At 34.2% G+C, this 19,521-nt stretch overlaps 2 protein-coding genes across 3 annotated transcripts in view; one reads left to right on the forward strand and one right to left on the reverse strand.

The window, feature by feature from the left end:
* Nucleotides 1-351: 351 nt before the first annotated feature.
* Nucleotides 352-9,899, forward strand: LOC136819242 (uncharacterized). 2 transcript variants are annotated; one of them, XM_067075457.1, is made up of 4 exons: nucleotides 352-370; nucleotides 4,062-4,108; nucleotides 7,325-7,505; nucleotides 8,346-9,899. In XM_067075457.1, exons 3-4 carry the CDS (start codon nucleotides 7,384-7,386, stop codon nucleotides 9,559-9,561), a joined length of 1,338 nt encoding a protein of 445 aa, XP_066931558.1. In that variant the 5' UTR covers nucleotides 352-370; nucleotides 4,062-4,108; nucleotides 7,325-7,383; the 3' UTR covers nucleotides 9,562-9,899. The 2 variants fall into 2 exon arrangements, with proteins under 2 accessions (XP_066931558.1, XP_066931559.1); XM_067075458.1 differs by lacking the exons at nucleotides 352-370; nucleotides 4,062-4,108 and adding an exon at nucleotides 6,638-6,770.
* LOC136819244 (histone deacetylase 11-like) overlaps nucleotides 1,758-19,521 on the reverse strand; it is a 33,371-nt gene continuing 15,607 nt past the window's right edge. Inside the window, exons 10-14 of the mRNA XM_067075461.1 lie at nucleotides 19,330-19,399; nucleotides 18,959-19,014; nucleotides 18,732-18,784; nucleotides 5,490-5,576; nucleotides 1,758-2,329 (exon numbers count right to left, since the gene is read on the reverse strand). Coding sequence (XP_066931562.1) covers nucleotides 2,261-2,329; nucleotides 5,490-5,576; nucleotides 18,732-18,784; nucleotides 18,959-19,014; nucleotides 19,330-19,399 — 335 coding nt within the window. The 3' untranslated portion in view covers nucleotides 1,758-2,260. The remainder of the gene's footprint in view (nucleotides 2,330-5,489; nucleotides 5,577-18,731; nucleotides 18,785-18,958; nucleotides 19,015-19,329; nucleotides 19,400-19,521) is intronic.

Raw genomic sequence — 19,521 nt, forward strand, 5'->3', positions numbered from 1 at the left:
AAAATTTTATGCTGCTGAATCCGATTTTCTGATTTTTGATAGCAAGAGTCGGAGTCAGGTTCTTAGACTATTTATGTACCATTTTTTCAAGTCGCAGTCAGGTCACCGTTAATCGAAAGGTGACTGAGAAAAAATAACCAGTGCTATTTTAGGGAGTATTGCTGACGTCATACTGAACACGAAGACCTTCGTTACTGTGATTTTCTTGTACAACACAAATTCGTGACTGATTTTGAAATATTTAAGAGAGGAGAGTGGGTACCATTTAAAAGAAATATGGAAGAGATATTTAGTATGGTTTACATATGATGTTGTATAATTTCATTTACATCAAGGTCACGTCCATAAAAAATGGAGCTACTTTGCAAAGGTACGTGAAAGTCTCTACGTGACAAAGAAGAGCATAATCCACATTTTGAGGGCTAACATTTTTTGAGGGAGGGATATCATAACAAAGATTGGTTCTAAGCTTTAAATTTTATGATTTTCTTTTAAGGTAACTTAATTTCAAGCCAATATGAATTCTATTTAACTTGAAATTTAGCTCGATTTTGTGTACAGAAGAGCTCTTTGATAGTTCCTTTAAATCTAAATATTTCAAATGTCTCTCTACTTGTAATTCTTTGGTCTAAGGAACCTGAAAATCCGAATTCGACCCCAAAGTATACACATAAGAATGCATACTAGAAATTGTCTTGGTAATTGTTTGCAAAAATTGTATTAAGCAGTCATTGGACAAAGTCTCATCCAATATGCAAAAATATTGGGCGTGCGAGAAAATATTTTTCATATTGGATGAGACTGCGTCCAAATAAATGGTTTATTATCCGTTCATCGCTAAAATATTTCTCGTTTTCAAGCATAATTCCAATTTATAAGACCGTAAATCTGGTTTCTTGGTAGCTTTTTATTCAAAAGTCTTATTTTTATTTTGTGACGTAACGTCAAAAAGAAGATGCTCAATTGTCATTGAACTGGTTGTGTGACGTCAATTTTTGAAATATGTAGCCTCCATGGAAGCTATATATTCGAAAATATTGGACAGCAAAGAAGCCAATCAAATGTCGCTATTTACGCGCGTCGGATAATAAATGCAGATATCGAACTATCATTCTAGACATCTCACAATCAAAAAAATATTTTTCATAATGGTAACCCAGCTGTGGTTGACGTCATTACGAGTGACCTACTGCTGTCTCTTATCTTAGTTGGACCAGTCAAAACTAGTTTTTTTAATATGCATGAGGGATAACAAAATAAGCAGATATTACTAAACGATTCTGTTAGGAGCTAAGTATTGAAGTTTTGCCCTGGGGAGGGAGGGTACTAGGGTTGGCAGATGAGGGGCATGTGCGGATGGGACCTCCAAAAACCGACCCTTAGAGAGACTGATTTTTGCTGAAAAGGTGACCCTTGGAGGGACTTTTTTGAAAATTTTTCTTCGATTTCTGAAAAATTCCCTACCCTTAGAGAGACTTTTTTACATTTTTTTCACTATAAATCAAAAACAAAATTCCTAAAAATCGTGAATCTTCCAACTAATTTAAATTGAAAAAAACGACCCTTACCGTCCACACATACCCAGCACCCATTTTTGTCTAAGTACCCCCCCCCCAGGGAGTTTTGAATACTTTGAACTTGAACAGATGTTGCTACAGCTTTGGCAACCAGTAGGAGATGCTGAAATAATTTTTTGTGCCAAAACTCTTATCGATAAAGAGATCTAGACTACGACCCTGAAACAATGAAATAATCGCTTTTACATTCAAAGATTCTCATGTCTTTCAAATAAAAAGTATCAAAATTACAATCCCATATATTTACAAAGTAAAGTATGACTTCAATATGTCTTCTAAATCTACAAAAATAATTATCCAGGAAATACCATAGGTGCGTGGGTCACTAAATTATAACCCTAATAAAAATGTTTGGAACAGTCCGTGTCTGTTCATATGTCTGTCAGACACTTTAAGCATATCCGAGTCCATTTCACTTTGACTTTAACGTTGACTGCGCTCTTTGATTGAAATAATTTATAATCCAATGTCTTTAATGTCAAAGAATGTTTATGAACGAGGAGCAAATCTTGTTTCCTTTATCAGATTTATGCATATGGTGGTAAGAAACTGTTACACAAGCTGTTTCTCACAACTGAGTTAATTCCCAAAGATCTGCTCAAATCACCAAGCAAACCTTGATTGTTGATATCTTTGAACGAAGAATTTGATCAGCTCTAGGGCTGTAAGTGTCCTGGATCATTTCATCTGGGTATCAAATCGTGAAGATGAAGATTGATTATGGATCTGGCAATCACATTAGCTGTTGAACGCTGATTGGTTAAAAAATAATCATAAAATTGTAATATTGCGAAATGACTGAATGCATTGCTAAGAATCCTGTAACACCCCCTTCTCACAGATTTTTTCAGCAAGTGGGGATAAAAATAACGGACCAAAACTAGATAAGGATTGATATTCCCATATTTTTTATGGCTGGGAATTTGAATTCTATTGTTTTCTAGCCAGAAAATTCAGTGGGGATGGAATAAATAGAACAATATTTCGCAGTAAGGATTTGCTTATCTGGTTATTTTCAGTGGGGACAAAAATTTTCCACCGGGGACGATATTTTTGCCAATTTTTCCAGTGGGAAGGGTTCCCAGTGGGTCTGTGAGAAGGGGGTGTCTTGCAATCGAGTACTGAAAAGTACTATACTGGGAATAAGACGATTAGTAGGTCAAAGATCGAATCTAGACTGTTAGTTTAGGATTTTCATTTTTTTTAATGATTTCCGATAATCCCAGTGTAATGGATATATTTGTTTGTTTGAGTTGCTATTATGGTCTTTTTAGACTGTTATCACGTGTTTTAAATGTTTTCGAAGACGGGGTAAACAAATAGAAAAAGATAATCCAAATGCTGGTCAGTTTGGTTTGAAATTTCAATATTTATTGTTGAATTTCTGCTAATTAAGCAATAGACGGGACAGACTTGAGTATTATGGTTACAGAAACGCGCCAAAACAGCATGTTTCTTTGAGAATTAATAGGACGCCATTTGGGATTCTCAAATTTTGTCTTCCCACCCCTTTTTCCATATTGTGACGTCATATTTCCCACTACTACATAATTCAACACCATTCATTATTGAGGAGGAAGGACTAAAGGAGCCAACATTATAAGTTATTTTTAAACAATTTTCTCTTCTTGGTAAACCAAGCCAGGAAAAATGGTAAAGAAATTTCTTCAATTTGAGAAATTTGAAGGAATAAGGTAACAATATCTTGCGTATGGAAATATGTACTGTAATAGAGCGAATAGAAAGGGGAAGGGACAGCCTGAAGAGCTATATTTTTGCGGACGTGTTCGAGTGCTCATTTAAGATGTTTCACGGATGAAAACAATTCGATAAAATATCAAAATCGGATGAATAGAAAATAAAAGTTTCCCTTAAAAATATACAAATATGGATTAAGAGGGGGGATAAATCTGCGTATTTATTCATCACCCAAAAGAGGGAAACATATTTTTTGTATAGAAATATCCCATATGAATAGAATGGCTTGAATTTGTAAACCATCCTTAATCCATTTCACTCATCCTTCTTCAATCGAAAAACTTTTTGAATATTTATCAAAATTTTGCAAGAACATGATGTAGACCTTGTACATTGAAATTACTTATGTTTTATAAAGGTGACATTTTTAAAGAGCAACAATTAGCTGGACTGAAATACCAACAGATTCCTACTCCAACAACTAAACAAAAACACAAGGGAATTAACGTCAAAATGTGCTAAATGTTTCTTGAAAAAAAGTCTTTGAATTTCTTATAGTGAGTTGTTGAGAGTGTGTTCTGAATGGTGATTTATTCGTCATTGAGAACAAGTCTCAAAAGAAGCCGCAAAAAAAGAAAGAATGATATTTAGAGTGCAAAACATAAAACGAAGAACAGATTGTGAATCAAGTGGGATAACATATTGATAAATAATGCACGAGGAATTCTGGTCAACAACTAAAGAAAATGAGGGGAAATTAATGTTCCAATTCCATTTCTCATTTAGATTTTGACAAATGAGGAAATAAATTAAACAAATGGCTTGGTTTTGAGGTAAGTTCCAGTTTTGTTCTTAATGCTATTTCTGGGAAACGAACTCTGACTAACGGTTTAGCTCATTCTGCAAGTCAGTGTGCCATCATATAACACTTATTCCACACTCCATAGTAGAGCCTGGGAATGAGATGATCATTTGCTGACGTAATAACCTAGTACATAACAAGGCCGCGAAAAATAATGTTTTGTCGCGACTCCAGGACTTCTTTTGATCAACTTTCGATTCGTCACATGAAATTACACCGAGAAAAAGTTGGCATTTACCCAATTAGTTTGTAATGCTGTCTTTTAATGAATTGATTAGGTGATTATCAAAGAATATTAGTAATTAAAAGAGCTTATGTTAGCTAATGCTCCTTACGCAAGCAAGCAGAAGTAGGGGAGATGCATGCTAAGATAAAGCCGTTTGTGACGTCATTCGTAATAAGCCAAAGTATTCGAAGTTATCTACAATGCAAGTAATATAGCCGGAAAGTGGGGGTAATTTGACATTTGGAATTTAAGAGAATGTTTAGGTTATCAATTCTTCCGTTCTCGCTACACCTCTCTCATGAAGTGCAAATGCGCGAAATGCGTAATTACTGCAAAAACCACAGGAGGACGATTCACCTCTTGATTTCCCGTGCATCAAACACATCCGTTATCGCGCGTTCGTGTCAGTCAAGTCGTGTCATGAATTAAAAATAGAAATGTGTGAAGGAGTAGAGAAAGTGAGTTGATCTCAAGTAGCAAGCTCCGTTGCATGCTGTTTCCAAGTACGCGTTAAAATAACAAATAATAAGCACACTTGACGTCAAGATTTAGGATGTAGCGGTTTTAAGAATCGTGCACTGAATGATTTTTGGAAAATGTACTTTCAATGGATTTACCAAAATAGGTAGAGTGCCTGATTAGTATAGCTCATTAGCTGTCTCTTGAAATTAAAGAAACCATGAGTAATTTCATGGATACAAAACCAAGAGTTATAGCATCAATAAATGGTTAGATCAAAACCAGTAGCAATCAAAGTAACGATTATGACCATATAAGGAGATACTCATAAAGTTGTAATTGGCGAATGTCATCTTAAACAGAGGTTAGGAAATAAGCAATTGAACTTTGACATTTTAACAAGAATATCGAGGATAATAATCTTTTGAATACGCTTCCCGTATCATTAGACAGGGAAATATTTCATACCTCAGCATGGTAACAAGTTGAATCAGTGACATATATGCAAATTAGATGAACCGGGTTTTTTTATTTAATAGTACGTTCGTTAATCTCAAATTTCAAGTTTGATATGAACTAAACTGAATCATTTTATCATCATTATACATGGATAATTATTGAAGTGAGTTAGGCCATTCCTTTTAGTAGTAAAAATGGTCAAACTTACCTGATAACCACCGGATGTTACCATAGCAATAGGGATTTGTTGTTCTCTTGCTAGCTTGAAGACGAACTCATCTCGCTGAATAACGCCCTAGAAACAAAATAAGTGCACAATAAAAAAACTCTAATTCAGCTGATCAGACATATTCGATTTGCTTCTTAGATACTAATCCTTAGCTTTGGCGAGCTGGCTTTGAAAATCGTTACTGGGGAATAGGAAGTGAATATTCATATGAATATACTGTAATTCATGAAAGTAATACTTGTTACATTTATAAAAAGGTTGGCAAATGGCTAGCGTTATTTCAAACTCCGACAATTTGCTATTGTACTACAACACGTTTTTTATAAGAACAAACCATATAAGAACATAGGGCTTCGATAACCAAAATCTTAAGAACAAGTTAAGGGCATTTTAAGGCTTTGCGGACTCTAAAACACCAATTTCTTATGAAAATGGACCAAAATAGTGAAATAAAGAAAATTTTTAGGCTTAAAACTCAAAAAGTTAAGAACATCCAAAGGCTTCAAAAATCTTGGATTTTCTTATAAAAAACGTGTATATTTTTTCACTAATCTATTGGGGTTGAAAGAATTTAAGGAGACTTTGATTTTGAGCATCTGCTAAAAGTTTGTTAATTACAACCAAAAGTTATTCTGGATTTCTACATGTTGTGAGTACATATTATGAATGAAGAAAACGAGCAATGCGTTCACAGGGAAGGCGGGCACGTATATTTAACATGAAGTAGGTTGTTGGAACAGTTTTACTGGGTAGTCAGATGTTGAATGGCGCCTTGCACACAGCAAGTCAGATTTATCAAAATAGAAAAGAGTAGAGCAGAGAATCTTATCAAACATTTCTAATTAAAACTGATTATTTTCCAAAACACTACAAGGCGAGATCGTCCTTTTTATTACTGTAAGAATAAATTGGAGAGCTGTGTTTTTGTATTTTGAACCAGCGCGAGTCTGACGTCAAAAACTGAGGTCGTGTAAGACGATCACTTCGAAAGCAAATAATAATTAGAGAAAGAACAGAAATAAGAAACGTTCAAACGAGATTGAATAAATAACACCCTAGTGTCTTTTGCGTTTTACTGTTCAACATCTCGTTACGTTTCATTGGAAATTTTCTGCTGGAAAATATTCTATTAGCAAACCAGCTTGAAGAAAAGAGAAGCTTTGAATTTCTTCTTCTTCTGAGCGACTTTGTTTTGAGAGGCAGGTGGCTTAGACGTGAACAACATTCCCTTAGCCTGTATTCGTTCGCCTACGTGTAAAGGTAAACACAAAAAGATTATTTTGATAAAAAGATATGTCTTGTATGGTAAACAAGTAGTCGGTAGATAGCTTTGAGGTCGTGATAAAGTGCACGGATTTTTCTTCTTTCATAATTGGAAGGCCATTATTTTGGCCTATGGTACTTCTAAAGGCAGGGTGATCTCTTATGCAATGAATTCGAACGAGGAAAATGCCTCTGGATATTGAAGGGAAAATACAACCACTATTAAGATTTTTATGAATTATGCTCTTTCGCAATACAAATGAAGTCATCACCTATTAATTTGACAGTCACGTGCTCTTAGCCAGTAAAATTTCCTCTTCTAGCTAATAATGGAGAGAAAAGAGAAAAATGGCGGTATCACTATAAGCGATGTTGATTAGCATTGTTACTTTTTTTAATAAGAAACTTTAATAATCAATTCTATTGTTGTTTGACGGAAGCGACTGATTGTTTGATTATAATAGGGGGTTGTCATCACTCACTGTGTGGAGATAAATAGAGTTGTAAGAGAAAAATTCATCACCATTTATAATCTCAATCACCTCTTGTAGGTTAAGAAAGCAACATTCAAACCAACCAAGAAAGAATCATCAAAACTCAGACAGAAGAAATGCAGACACATCGTAGAACACGAAAGTTGAGCACACGTTCACAACAATTGATCAATACACTTTATGAATCAGGCGCAGACAGCGGATTGGACAGTTCAGGAGAAGAGAGCACTCATAGCAGGTAAGAGAAAAAAAGATGAAATTGCTTTATTTTGCGGAACAATAATGAATAGGCCCTCACTGTTAAGCTTAAGTTGCATAACCTGTCTCGAATTCGTTCCAAAAAATTGATGTGAATTTCGCGGTAGGGGGAATAAGGCAAGGACTTTCCATGTTTCAAATATACACCTCTGCTAAGTAGCAAATTATATCAGGGCAATAATAAAAACGATTTATAGCTGGATTAAACAATTATGTATTCTACTTATCAAATAAGGATAAATTGTGAAACATAGTATTCATTCTTGGATGAGGAAGGGCTAAAAATAGCCTGATATAAACAAAAATATGATTATCTAACAGTTTTTGTTTGCAAAAATATGTTGGTCACGAGTCATATAAAGTCTAATTAGGGGATCAAGGCGAAAATTATGGTTGTTATGAATCCCGACCAATCACATTACTCAGGTCCATGGAATGCAAGATAAAATGTTTGAAGGCATATAAAAGATCTTATTTCGTCAATTTTTTGTGGCAAGGATGACAATAAGGGGATATTGATTTGTCCTATATACAAATAATCAAAAAAATTGTCATCATTTTTGTGCCTAGTTCTGACTGTATAACAGTTTATTTGAAATCTGATACTGTACACAAGTATCAATTTGTAGAAGATCTGAAGCAACAAGAATATTACATCTCACTAGTAATGAAAAAGGGTTTTAAGGAAAGTCCTTGTTTTTAATATCCAACAATAGCCTGTGGTTTGTTTTAATTTATGCAGCTCAATAATCTATTGTGAAGATGTTTGCATAAATTAACATGAATTAACCATTCCATTTTCTTTTTACTTTCGTTTTAGCGAGGAGATATCAGAGCTATATTTCATAACAGACTCAACAGTCAACATGAGGGCCTTCAACGAGCTGGACACCAACATCGAGCAATTACGTAAAGAAATCATACGCGCTTGCGACAATTTGGTTCGAGCGGTCGAACAACGCAAGGAAGCATTACTACAACACGTAGAAAACATTCGAAATGAAAAAGCAGAAAATCTGAAAGCTGAGAAAGACAATTTGAACTATTTGAAACCAAGTATGTTGGATATGGGAAGTTGTTTAAGATTTGTTGTGGATGAAGCTAGAGAAGATACTTCCCTTTACAATATGATCCACGAGTATGGATGCATTGATGAAGGCAGAGCATCTGCTTCAAAGTCAGGAGCCAAAGGGATCGGACTTCGATTCGCTATAGCAGACGAAGCCACACAATTTGAACTTATTACACGCAATAATTGCGGTGAAACCAGTTGGGTTGAACAAGACCAAGTTGATGTTACAATCAAGAAAGAAAATATTCATCAAAAGTGCGGTGTTAAAAATAACTGTAATGGTTCTTATAATGTCTTCTATGAATTACATGAACCAGGACTCTATGAAATCCATGTTAAAGTGAACGGATGTCATGTTCCAGATTCTCCATTCCGCTGCAACGTCTTCGAGAAACACAACGTCAGTTTCTTAGACGACACTCAAGATGAATGGACCTTTCAGAATGGTGAAAAATCGGCTCTCTTTGAAAAGAATGAGCACCAGCATACTTCAAAATTATACTCCAAAGACAATACCTCAGCACGTGCGTGGAAAGTACGCGTCAATACCGCTTGTCCGAAAATCAAAGTCAAATTCGGATATTCAAATCACACTAAACTGATTCCGGACTTGACAGAAGAATATTTTTGTAAATTTGATTTGAACGATTTATTGGGCAATGATTATTCAACCAGTATTCCTAACCATCACACGTATGCGGATAGCCATTACCACAAGCACAACCGCCGTACAAAACACGGGAAGACGCGGGAACGTAAGCAATCTACGTATCACCGTTCATCTCTCAATTTCGTCATTTTCCAAGACACAACTGAAAAATTGATCCACGTTGCGGCCGAGGGGACTGAGCACGAGAAAACGACCTCTTTTAAAGGGGATTTACAAAAATTAGTGCCTTTCATTGGCATCAAGCACTTCTGTAAGAACTCTAACTGCCCAAGACCGCAACTTGTTTTTGCGTAGGCTGTTGTCATCAAAATGAACCAAATCAAAACAATTTTTATATAAATATTTGTAGATAAAATTTTAATTTTTTTTTGGATCATTGCCGATCAGTAAATAGAAATTCTTATGAAAATTTATGAAAAGTTCTTTTTTAAATAGAAAGCCTCTACTTCATGCCGTAATATTGTACTTTATTTAGAAATTTTATGATGTAAATAAACTTGTATATATGAATAATCTAAAAAGTGAAGAATATTTGTAATATAAAAACCCATATCACATTATGAAAAGCATTTTAAAAGAATTCTGAAAAAATAAAAATAACGAGACATATTTTTATCTCGAAACTTGAAAAATTAATATTTTGTATTTTAATTTTCGTGACCTTCCTTTCTGAGCATTTTTGTAATACATTATAAATCAAAGGGTCTGGGTGTGAAAGTAGCATGAATGTGAGGAAAGAAAAATGTAATTTAGAATTCATTCTTTGAGTTCTAAACCACTGTGAGGATTTCGAAATCTTTCATCGCTTTTTTATCTGAGCGAGGTAATACTCACAGCAAACGTAAATGAAGAATTTTCCTTCAAGACAAATTACTCCAAGTGGGTAGATGCAAAAGAATAAGTAAATTTCGAAAGGAGTGAAATATGGAATCACAGTAAACTATTTTCACTATCTTAAGGGAAGAAATATTGGCCAAAATCCACCAAAATTAAGTTCCCGTCTAAAATATTTAATTCCCTGAATATGTGATATTTCAAGCCTTAAAACAGGTTTTTTTCTTATTTAATAGCGCTTTTTGCTCAAAAATATCCTCCATCCGCCAAATTAAAATCCAGTCAATTTTATTTTTCAAGCCATCCGCCAAAATTTCTTCCCTTAAGGTTTTTGTAAAAATGCTTCAACTTATACTTTCGACAGAAAATTATTCGAGCACCTTTCGTGCGTAGGTTGGAAATATATTTTTGAGTATATAACGATAATTAATCGATGTGTAAACCACGCACTGTGAAAAACTTCATCTTAAATATGCTTCGGTGTCTATATTCAAAGTGAAGGATATGGGCTACGATAGCGAGGAATATTATCGATCACGACCTTTTGATTTGTCAACGGCGATATAAGGAATATGAATAAAAAATGAAAAACACAAATTATCAAAATTCGGACCTCCCTCTTATCAGCCATTGGTTTATCACTAGAACATTCCAGTAGCGTCCATTACTCAGGTGGACGAAATTGATTGAATGATGAAAAAGTAGAAAAATTGCATAATTTTGGTTGAGTGTCAAAACAAATTAGACCATTTCAATCTGTTATATTCTTTTGATGATGATGTTGGGTGTCCAAATTATGTCATGTATAAGAAATCCTACATCGCATATTGACTGGTGTAGCAAATCCTTGTCGACTTATTTTATTTTAGAATATTATATATAAACCACAGAAAAAGATATATCACTTAAAACAATTTGAGCGATTTCTTGAGTCTATCACATGTCAGTTATTGGACGAAACAAGAAAACTACAGTTACAGAATCTGGAATAAAATTTCAACAAAACAGCAATGTTCTAATAAATAAGAATTGAAGTCAGCAAATTTCGTTCAACAATGTCGTTGACTCAGAGATTTGGCATGATATTTGGTAACATGAGAAAGTAAAGGAAGAAAATGAAGGAAAAGGGAATGAGAGAAATATGTGACCGCAACTTTTGTCCCCTCGTCCGTTCAATACTGTTACACGGTTATTTCTTCAGTAGAAAAACGACAAATACTCTACATTATATCTTAATCTGAAAGCTATAACTCCTGACTTCTGACTAATAAATCATGCACTTTTATATGTTGATTGACGATAAGAAAGAGTATCTGATTGTATCATATCCATCGTCTACTTTCCAAGCCGTAGATAATTATCAATGGATAAACTGCCTTTCAGCGTACCGAAAAATGACTTAATATTCTTTGAAATCAGAAGAATTACCAAGGATACATTAGCGTAGACAGGAGGGGCGCAAAATTTGTGCAGGAGAGCAGATTTTTATGACACTCTAATTATATTTTTACATCATGAATAGATAATTACTGTGACATAAAAATCTGCTCTCCTACAAACATTTTGCGCCCCTCTTGTCTACGCTACTGGGATATTTATATTCTTGGTTCTCAAGTTGGTTAATGGTGGCATCAAAAATCATAAAAAAATAACACAGTTTCATCAGAGATATAACACAAGTTTTTAAAAGGTGACAAAGATGGAAAAAAGTCTTAAAATACATAAATCATATGAAGTGTTTGTTTACAACGGAATTGCACGCGATTGGATTGCGAAATTTCATGGCTTTGATAGCTCCCGCAGTATGTTTGACCCAGATCGACAATTTCTGGGTCAACGGAGAGAAGGTTTGTTTTGGTGAAAAACAAGACCGAAATTCTATCAAGAAACTGGAGATCCCTGAAAGGGTTCACTAAGGTTGCAAAATGAAGAGACAAATCGTATCAATCTACAAATCTGATCAGGGAGGATACTTGAGAGAGAAAAGACAGCTTTCTTTGACATTTAGACAAGCCTCTCTAGAAAAATATAACCCCAAAGGTCCCTTGAAGTTGAGATAAGACAAAGCACAAATTTTCAAAGTTTGACGTGACTAGAAAGACTATTCGACATTCAGCTTATCTATACATCTACCATTTTCACTCCTCGAACACAAGTACCCCTATTTCCAAGTAGTAGGTCACCTGAAAAAAAAAACATTCAAAAAATATGTTGATTCTTGAATAACGAAAGATTTCCGTTCCAATGATATATAATAAGCCATGTTTTTCGAACATCCTCCTTAACGACAATTTTTCATGGGACCAAAAAAGGGTAATTTCCCAATTTGAACCCTAAAAAAATTTGCCAGGCCTTAACAGCGGACCCCCTTTGCGAAAATGCAAATACATTCAACTTTCGAATAAAATTCATGTGGTTGCGTCCTAAAAAAGTTGTTACGGATTTTATAGTTTGGCCCCCTACTATACGGAAAATGTATAGATTTGCACCGCAAGGTTTCTAAGACATACTAAGTCTGTTTGACGCAATAATCCTCTCCCTGATGATTGATTTGGCGAGCATTTCATCAAAAAGCTATCTGTTTGTGTGTTCAATCTATTTTTTGGTTTGTAGTTTAAGACAAAAATCTGATACTCAGTGATTGAATTTATCCATAATTGTGAAATGTTGGGAAAAAACCTCATTGTTTTAGGGCGTCAAGGAGTTATACTAAGGAATGCGTGGAATCTGAAAGGAAACAGAGGATTAATCAACTCATCAAAGAAATTCAAGACAGTAACCAGAAATGGGTCAAGATATATCATATATCAACAATAAAACAAGAATTCTAAGCATTTCAGTCGGAAATTAGCAAGCGGGAAAGCTTTTTGATGAAGGTTTGTCAGTATGTATTTATAATAACCTTTGATGAGGGATACTGAGGGGAGTGTGTTAGCAACCTATTATTTTTTTGTTATCTCAGCTTTTTTGGAAAATGTCCATCAATTCAAATCAATAAGACATGATTCATATATCGACAGAAATCTGATAAAATTGATCAGGCTATCCTTTGGCTGCGAACACGTAATATCTGACTTCGGGACATAAAGTCGAAGCAAGTCGCTATAGCACCGAGATTGGCACTGAATTCGAAAGTAAAAGATTAGTGAAGCTAAGGGGGGGGGTTCTATTATATCTTTCTCTACATTATTTTGACATCTCACAGGAACGCGTTCCTTTGATTTCAAAAAATTGTTCTTGAAAAGAAAATCAATGCAAGAGAATTCTTTAATGCGTCAAAATAAGTTTCTACATTTAAAATAAATGCTTCAACCTACGGAAACTTATGCCTAAAATATCACTAAAACCTAAAATCCTTGAAAAAAAGGTTTATGGCAAACAAAAGAGAAACCGAAGTGTCTCGATGACACGCGTACTGTTCTCACTTATATTTCGAAATCTAAGGTTTGAAAGTTCTATCGGATTGCTATTTTGAGATAAATGTGAAATATCTTCAAGCTTCTTTTGAAGGCGTCGAGCATCGAAGAAGGTTTTCTTTATTTAGGGTTGTGTAGTAAATATTAAGAAATTGTTCTTAAAATGATCTTATTTTCACCATTTGTAAGTGTTCTTGTGCAATTTTCTAAGAAAATGGGTGTTTTAAAGAGCCCTTCAAGCGGCCTTAAAACTTTCTTAATTTGCTCTTAATATTTTGGCCAGCGAAGCCTTATGTGCTTATATAGTTTGATCTAATAAAAAATATGTATCTGGGCTCTTTTTAACTTATACCATGCTCAATTTCTTGGTTTCTCTGTAATTATCAGAAAATTATGGTATCGATATCAAATAAAGAGCCTTAGAAATTAGTCACATCCGTCACATCCGTCATGTTTGAGCTTCGTTGCATGAGCATGAGCATGAGCACGTCTCAAACAAAAGCATGAATGACTTAAGATCCAATTAAGGTAAGCATAGGAAAAGAACATTATAAATGATCACTATAATTATGGCGTATTACTCTTCATTTGAACCATTCTTTAAAAGGAGATTCAGGGAAATTACCCTCATTCAAAAAGCAATTCGGTTAATTTTGAAAAGTTCAAACTAACAAGAGAGAAAGTGTCGGATATAAACTTGATACGTGCTGTCTTTTAGTAACTGTTGATTTTAAACTGTTTAATCATCAAATTTTGAGCTTCTTATAGCAGGATATTTAACAATTTGTTGAATGTAACTTTACGAATTGACTTTAACATGATGAAATCATGATCACAGACATTTATAGCTTTAATTAATCACCTTGGTCTGACTTAATGACGATCTTGTGTTTAGTTTGTGATAATTTAGGCCATGGAAAAGGGTGATTTCACAATCAAATAAGACCTTTTCGATCCCTTAAAATATCTAACAATATTACAACATCTTGTAGAAAATCTTTCTTTCATCCACTATTTTTTAGGTTTGTTAAAGTAATTTTTGACAATTCATCATGACACCATCAGTAATTGTCTCGGTGAAGAAATTCTAGGTTGAAAATGAAAAAATGTGAGAGTCTTGTAGTTACTTTTTCTCGTCTATTATCTCTCGATTTACTCGAAAAATTACTTATTAATCGAGTTCATGTACATCATCGCGCATGGGTTGTATTAGAAATGGCGACAAGCCAAAAAGCAAGCAATCAAGAAACCCCTTTTAGCGGTATGTTACAACATTACAGTAAATGATTATAAGTTAAATACTTAACAAGCTAATGACATCGATATCATATTTTGTGGTAATAGTAGGAGAGAGTGGGAGAAAACCAGAAATTGAGATTAATTTCGCTCTACAATTCAATATAAAAGTCTGATGACGCAAATGAGATCATTTATCTATGCAAAGGAAGGCTAGTAACGGAAGACCAGCTTTCCTTTAGCTGGCTTAAATTATGCAAAATCAATTAAAGGATTGTATGTGCGGTTTTTGTAACATGCACAGAAAGCTCAAGGAGCAAACACGGATCAAGAAAATGATTGATGAGAATGTTTTTAGGCAAGAAAAATAGTTCAAGAATGGAATTGCAACATTGCCATTCATACTTTCTAAAAATGCAAAGATCCATCCAAAATTAGAAAAAAGGTGAAAAAAATGATTTAAAAGCCTAGGTCATCAAGAAAAGATCATCTTTATGACGAGGTTTGAGTTTATTTTCATACTAAACACCTACACCCAGTTTCTAGTAATAGTGATTTTAGCCCTTCCAGTCTGGAAGTAAGTCAAAATACAGAAACCCCTTTGTATCATAGAAACCTTGTTGAAAAGAGACCAGAATAAGAACAAGATTTATTTGGAGTATCAAATATTCTGAGAGAGGCATGGAAGGAAACAAGATTTTAAAGGAAACTGAATGAGATTGAGGAATTATTATCAAGTTTGCGGCTTCTCTATACTTCATCAAAGAAATCAAAACATTTCAAACTACACTATTTTTGTTGACAAGATAGTTAACCAGCAACTTTAAAAATAGTTCTTAAAACTCTTATGGAACACGAAACTGTGAAAGTCAACTTTGACCGAACTATGACGTCAATGGGAGCTTCGACAATGAGATTATGGGACGTCCGTTTTTTTTCAGGTTTGAAATTTGAAAAGTGGATCACTCAGAATTAAAACCCAAATTTAGATGGAAACAGATTTAAGTATTGAGGAAGGGTTTTAGAAATTTCAAGTAAGAGTTTTCTCAAGTTTTTTTGACGCACGCCTGGAAAACCAATGATGTATACTTCCTATAATTCCAATTAATGCCTTTATCGATACAGGTTTTTCAAAATATTTGAAGCCTTTGCTTTGGATGTTCTGGGATGTTTTTACAAATGTTCTTAAGATGTTCTTATTTTGACCAATTAATTTTGTGAAATTGGGCGTTTTAAAGTCCGCAAAGCCTTAAAATGTTTTTAAAACATCATTGAGGAGGGATTTCATTAACCTCACTATAAAAATCACCCTCTAAGCCAATAACCACGCTCTTTCAGGGATGCAGAGAATGTGATTAGCTCTCTTAAGGAAATCTGTTGGCGAAACTGAAGCTGTTTTGAGATCAATATTCTTATGACCCAGATAATATTGGTGAAAATTAAAGGTCGAATAGAATCTGGAAAAGGAAATGTACCAGCGAAAAACTTCAAAGGTGACAAGAGTTAGAAGCATTGAGATCTTAAATCCACCATAAATTCTGAGGATCTTTCTCATTCGAAATCAGGATCAAATTCTGTTGGTTAGCACGAGGAGATAAACAACTTAATGGTCACTTGACTGCATTTCGTTCTCACATACCTTCCTGTGGTCAGCCAACGTCAAGTAGATACCCAAAAGAGCTCTACTAATTACTGTATACGGTACCATGTACTCGACTTGAGAAAATACCACTTTGTTATTTTTCTCTTGCATATTTCAATATTTTTGTTGTTAAATTTGGAATTTTTTCCTCGTTGTTTTCTCACCCTGTATGCCACTCAAGGTTAAGAAAGTTATGTCTCCTAGACATCTTACTGCTTGAAGAATTACACGCAAACTTTCTCTTAAAGTTATATACAACATGTATAATACATTCAATGCTATTTTTAGTAGAGATTATTTAATCACCCTTGTTTATTTTTTTGAAACATTTGGCTCAAATTTTTAAGTGCTCGATACTGAATTCCGGATTGGTAGCCCAAGAATCTTACTTTGTAAAACCAAACTGGCACCGCGCCAGAACTAATTTTTTTCTTCTCCCCAAGCAATAAAAGAAAACATATTTTCTTTAGCTCTCTCACACTGGCTACCCCGTAAAAGTTTTGGCAAATTGTCAATAAATTTAATGCTATCCTAGGCTTCCGACTGAGTTTATTTTAAAAGAAAGCTTGAAAGGTTCGTGGTTGTGCATTTTGATTTTGTGCATTGCTTTGATTTTCAAAAATACACTTCTGACGTAAATTGGTAAAATATGCAAAAAGAAAATCCACATGAACATAAACAAGATTCAACTGAGGAAGACATTCTTGAAAAGTGAAAATCGATAAGGAGACAGTAGTATTATGTTCAGTGCCAAACTAAACAACAATCTAAAGGTCCAAATAAATCACACATAAACAAAACACCGCTTTGAATTGATTTTCTTTTAAGTATTCAAGCATTGGAGACTAATCACAGCAGGAGAGAGATAAAAAGATAATCCACGAAAACGATTTCTTGGCAGAAAAGAGATTTTTTATATTTTCATACTTTTATTAGCAGCTTTCAACACGATGCTTCAAGGTAATGTATGAATGACTTAAAAAAAGTCCTGGAACCGAACTAGCCTGTTCAAAGGGTAAAAAGACAAGCTTGCTCTCTTTCTTGGGGGAATCCATGACAAATCAGAAAGCGTGAGCAAACAAAATTTTAGTAATTCAAATATCGTAACAGCGGAATTAATGTCGCTGATGAAACCAACAATCATCAAATATCAAATATCCGGCCTGAAGAAATTGGCTTAGAAAAGCACTAAAAGAAAGAAATAGAACCAAATGACAGAATATTCGCGAAAACAAACTAATAATGAATAATTTGCGAAAAACAAACAGAGGGGCCACAACAATCCCAGTAGCGACGATTAGGAATGACATGGTGTGGTGTAGTTGTACATACAAACATACAAACGACAGAAATAGGTTGACAGTCATGACGTCATAGATGGAGAATTTTCTCACGTACACCAACAGTTTATTTGGCAACTCTCAACATGAAGTCAAAAGATTTAAACCCTCATCCCTCCGAACTCCGAACATCTAATTAAGATTTACATGCCAACCCAACGAATCATAATGGCTTGCAAAAATGAACAAGCAAAATACTGGTGAAACTATACACTTTTTATAAGAACATCGAGAATTTTTGAAGTCTTCAGATGTTTTTAACTTTTTTAATTTCAAGTTTAATGTTCTTAATATTTGTTCACCATGAGTATTTATATGTATATTTTCCTAAGAAAACGGTTCGCAAAGCCTTAGAATATTCTTAATTTGTTCTTAAATGGCCACCGAAGCCTTATGATTTTATATAGTATGTTCTTATAAAACAACGTTTCCCTGGGAATTTATGAAATGTCAAAACACTTCGAGCATAAGTTGGCAACAATCATTAAAATCCAAGGAAATCTTAGAATTTAAGGATTAAATGAATGTTGCAATCAAGGGAACAAACAGGTTGTTTGGGTTCAATCATCCCTTTTCCGACGTGAAACAACAAATAGATTTTGATAGAAGAGATACGAGGTTTTGGGTGAGCAAATATTATAAAGATTTTTGTCGTCGCTACTACCAACAAATGTCACAGCAACAACATGATATATTTTGTCTGCAGTTTATTAATCCATTGAAAGACAAATTACATTAGCATCAAGCCCTTGTAGTTTCTTGGATACAAACTTTATGAGAATGAAGAATGTTGCCATAATATTGAAATCTTTTGGGCGAAAGATCAACAATTCCAACGAAGCAGTTAGTAGATTATGTTTTTCCAATCATCTTACTTAGTGTTGCAAGGCGAATCTTTTAGGTATTTTTGAGAGTCTCAGTTTTAAAAAATAATAAAATAAAGACGATTTTGACCAGAAATTAAAAGGGGGGGATCGGCGTTCTAAAAAACTTTACCTCTTCTGATATATTTAACATTCCCAGCGGATCTCCCTCCAGAATGTCAGTTCCTAGTGAACGAAGAAAATATGGGAGGATGAATGCAGTTTAAAAAGTCACTATCTAACCAAAACAAAATTACTAAAAAAATAATGAAAAGTGAAAAAAAAAAAATCAACAATTTAATCGATTCTCGTTTTTTGGTGGTTTCTTAAGACAGATCAAAAACTTTTTACATAACAAACCTGCATTGTAAAGTATAAATTGGGGCTTGAATTCTTCTAGTGCCTTTTGATAGTTGCTAAAAAATGAGTGGTTTTAAATTCCGTATTCATTTCCGAGTTACAAATTACTTTTATCTACTATATACTATATACTACATACTACATACACAACTGTGTTTTAAATGTTCAATTATACAAATCACTAGATAGAGCTACTATGTCTTTTTCAAGCCACATCAGTTGAAGCAAAGTAACGCGCCATCTTTGCTAGGTAGAACAATTAATTAGTAGACCAAAGTTCAGACAGAGTAGCTCTATCTAGTGTTTTATATAAGATAAATGCGGTTCAATCCAACATTCAGAAAACGCAAAATGATATCAATAGTACTTACTAAGTGACCACCTCCATATAAGGATCTGTTTTTAATCCAGGTACTATGGGGCACTTCTTTTTGATAGCACCTGAAAGGAAAGGTTGTCAAAGGGTGATTAAAAAAAACACTCCTAGACTTTTTGACGTATTTTTTCAATTCATGGTTTGCCATAAAATCCGTAGCACTTCTTCTTCCCTTGTAAATTTGAAG

This window comes from Clytia hemisphaerica, unplaced genomic scaffold (genome assembly GCF_902728285.1).
Source record: "Clytia hemisphaerica strain Z4C2 unplaced genomic scaffold, Clytia hemisphaerica genome assembly, whole genome shotgun sequence".
In the NCBI taxonomy this organism is placed as follows: domain Eukaryota; kingdom Metazoa; phylum Cnidaria; class Hydrozoa; order Leptothecata; family Clytiidae; genus Clytia; species Clytia hemisphaerica.

Excerpts from the sequence above, each read along its gene's own strand:
- LOC136819242 (XM_067075457.1), top strand. The coding sequence starts at position 7,384 with ATGCAGACACATCGTAGAACACGAAAGTTGAGCACACGTTCACAACAA. Across the intron at positions 7,506-8,345 it reads GAAGAGAGCACTCATAGCAG|CGAGGAGATATCAGAGCTAT; the intron begins GTAAGAGAAAAA and ends CTTTCGTTTTAG.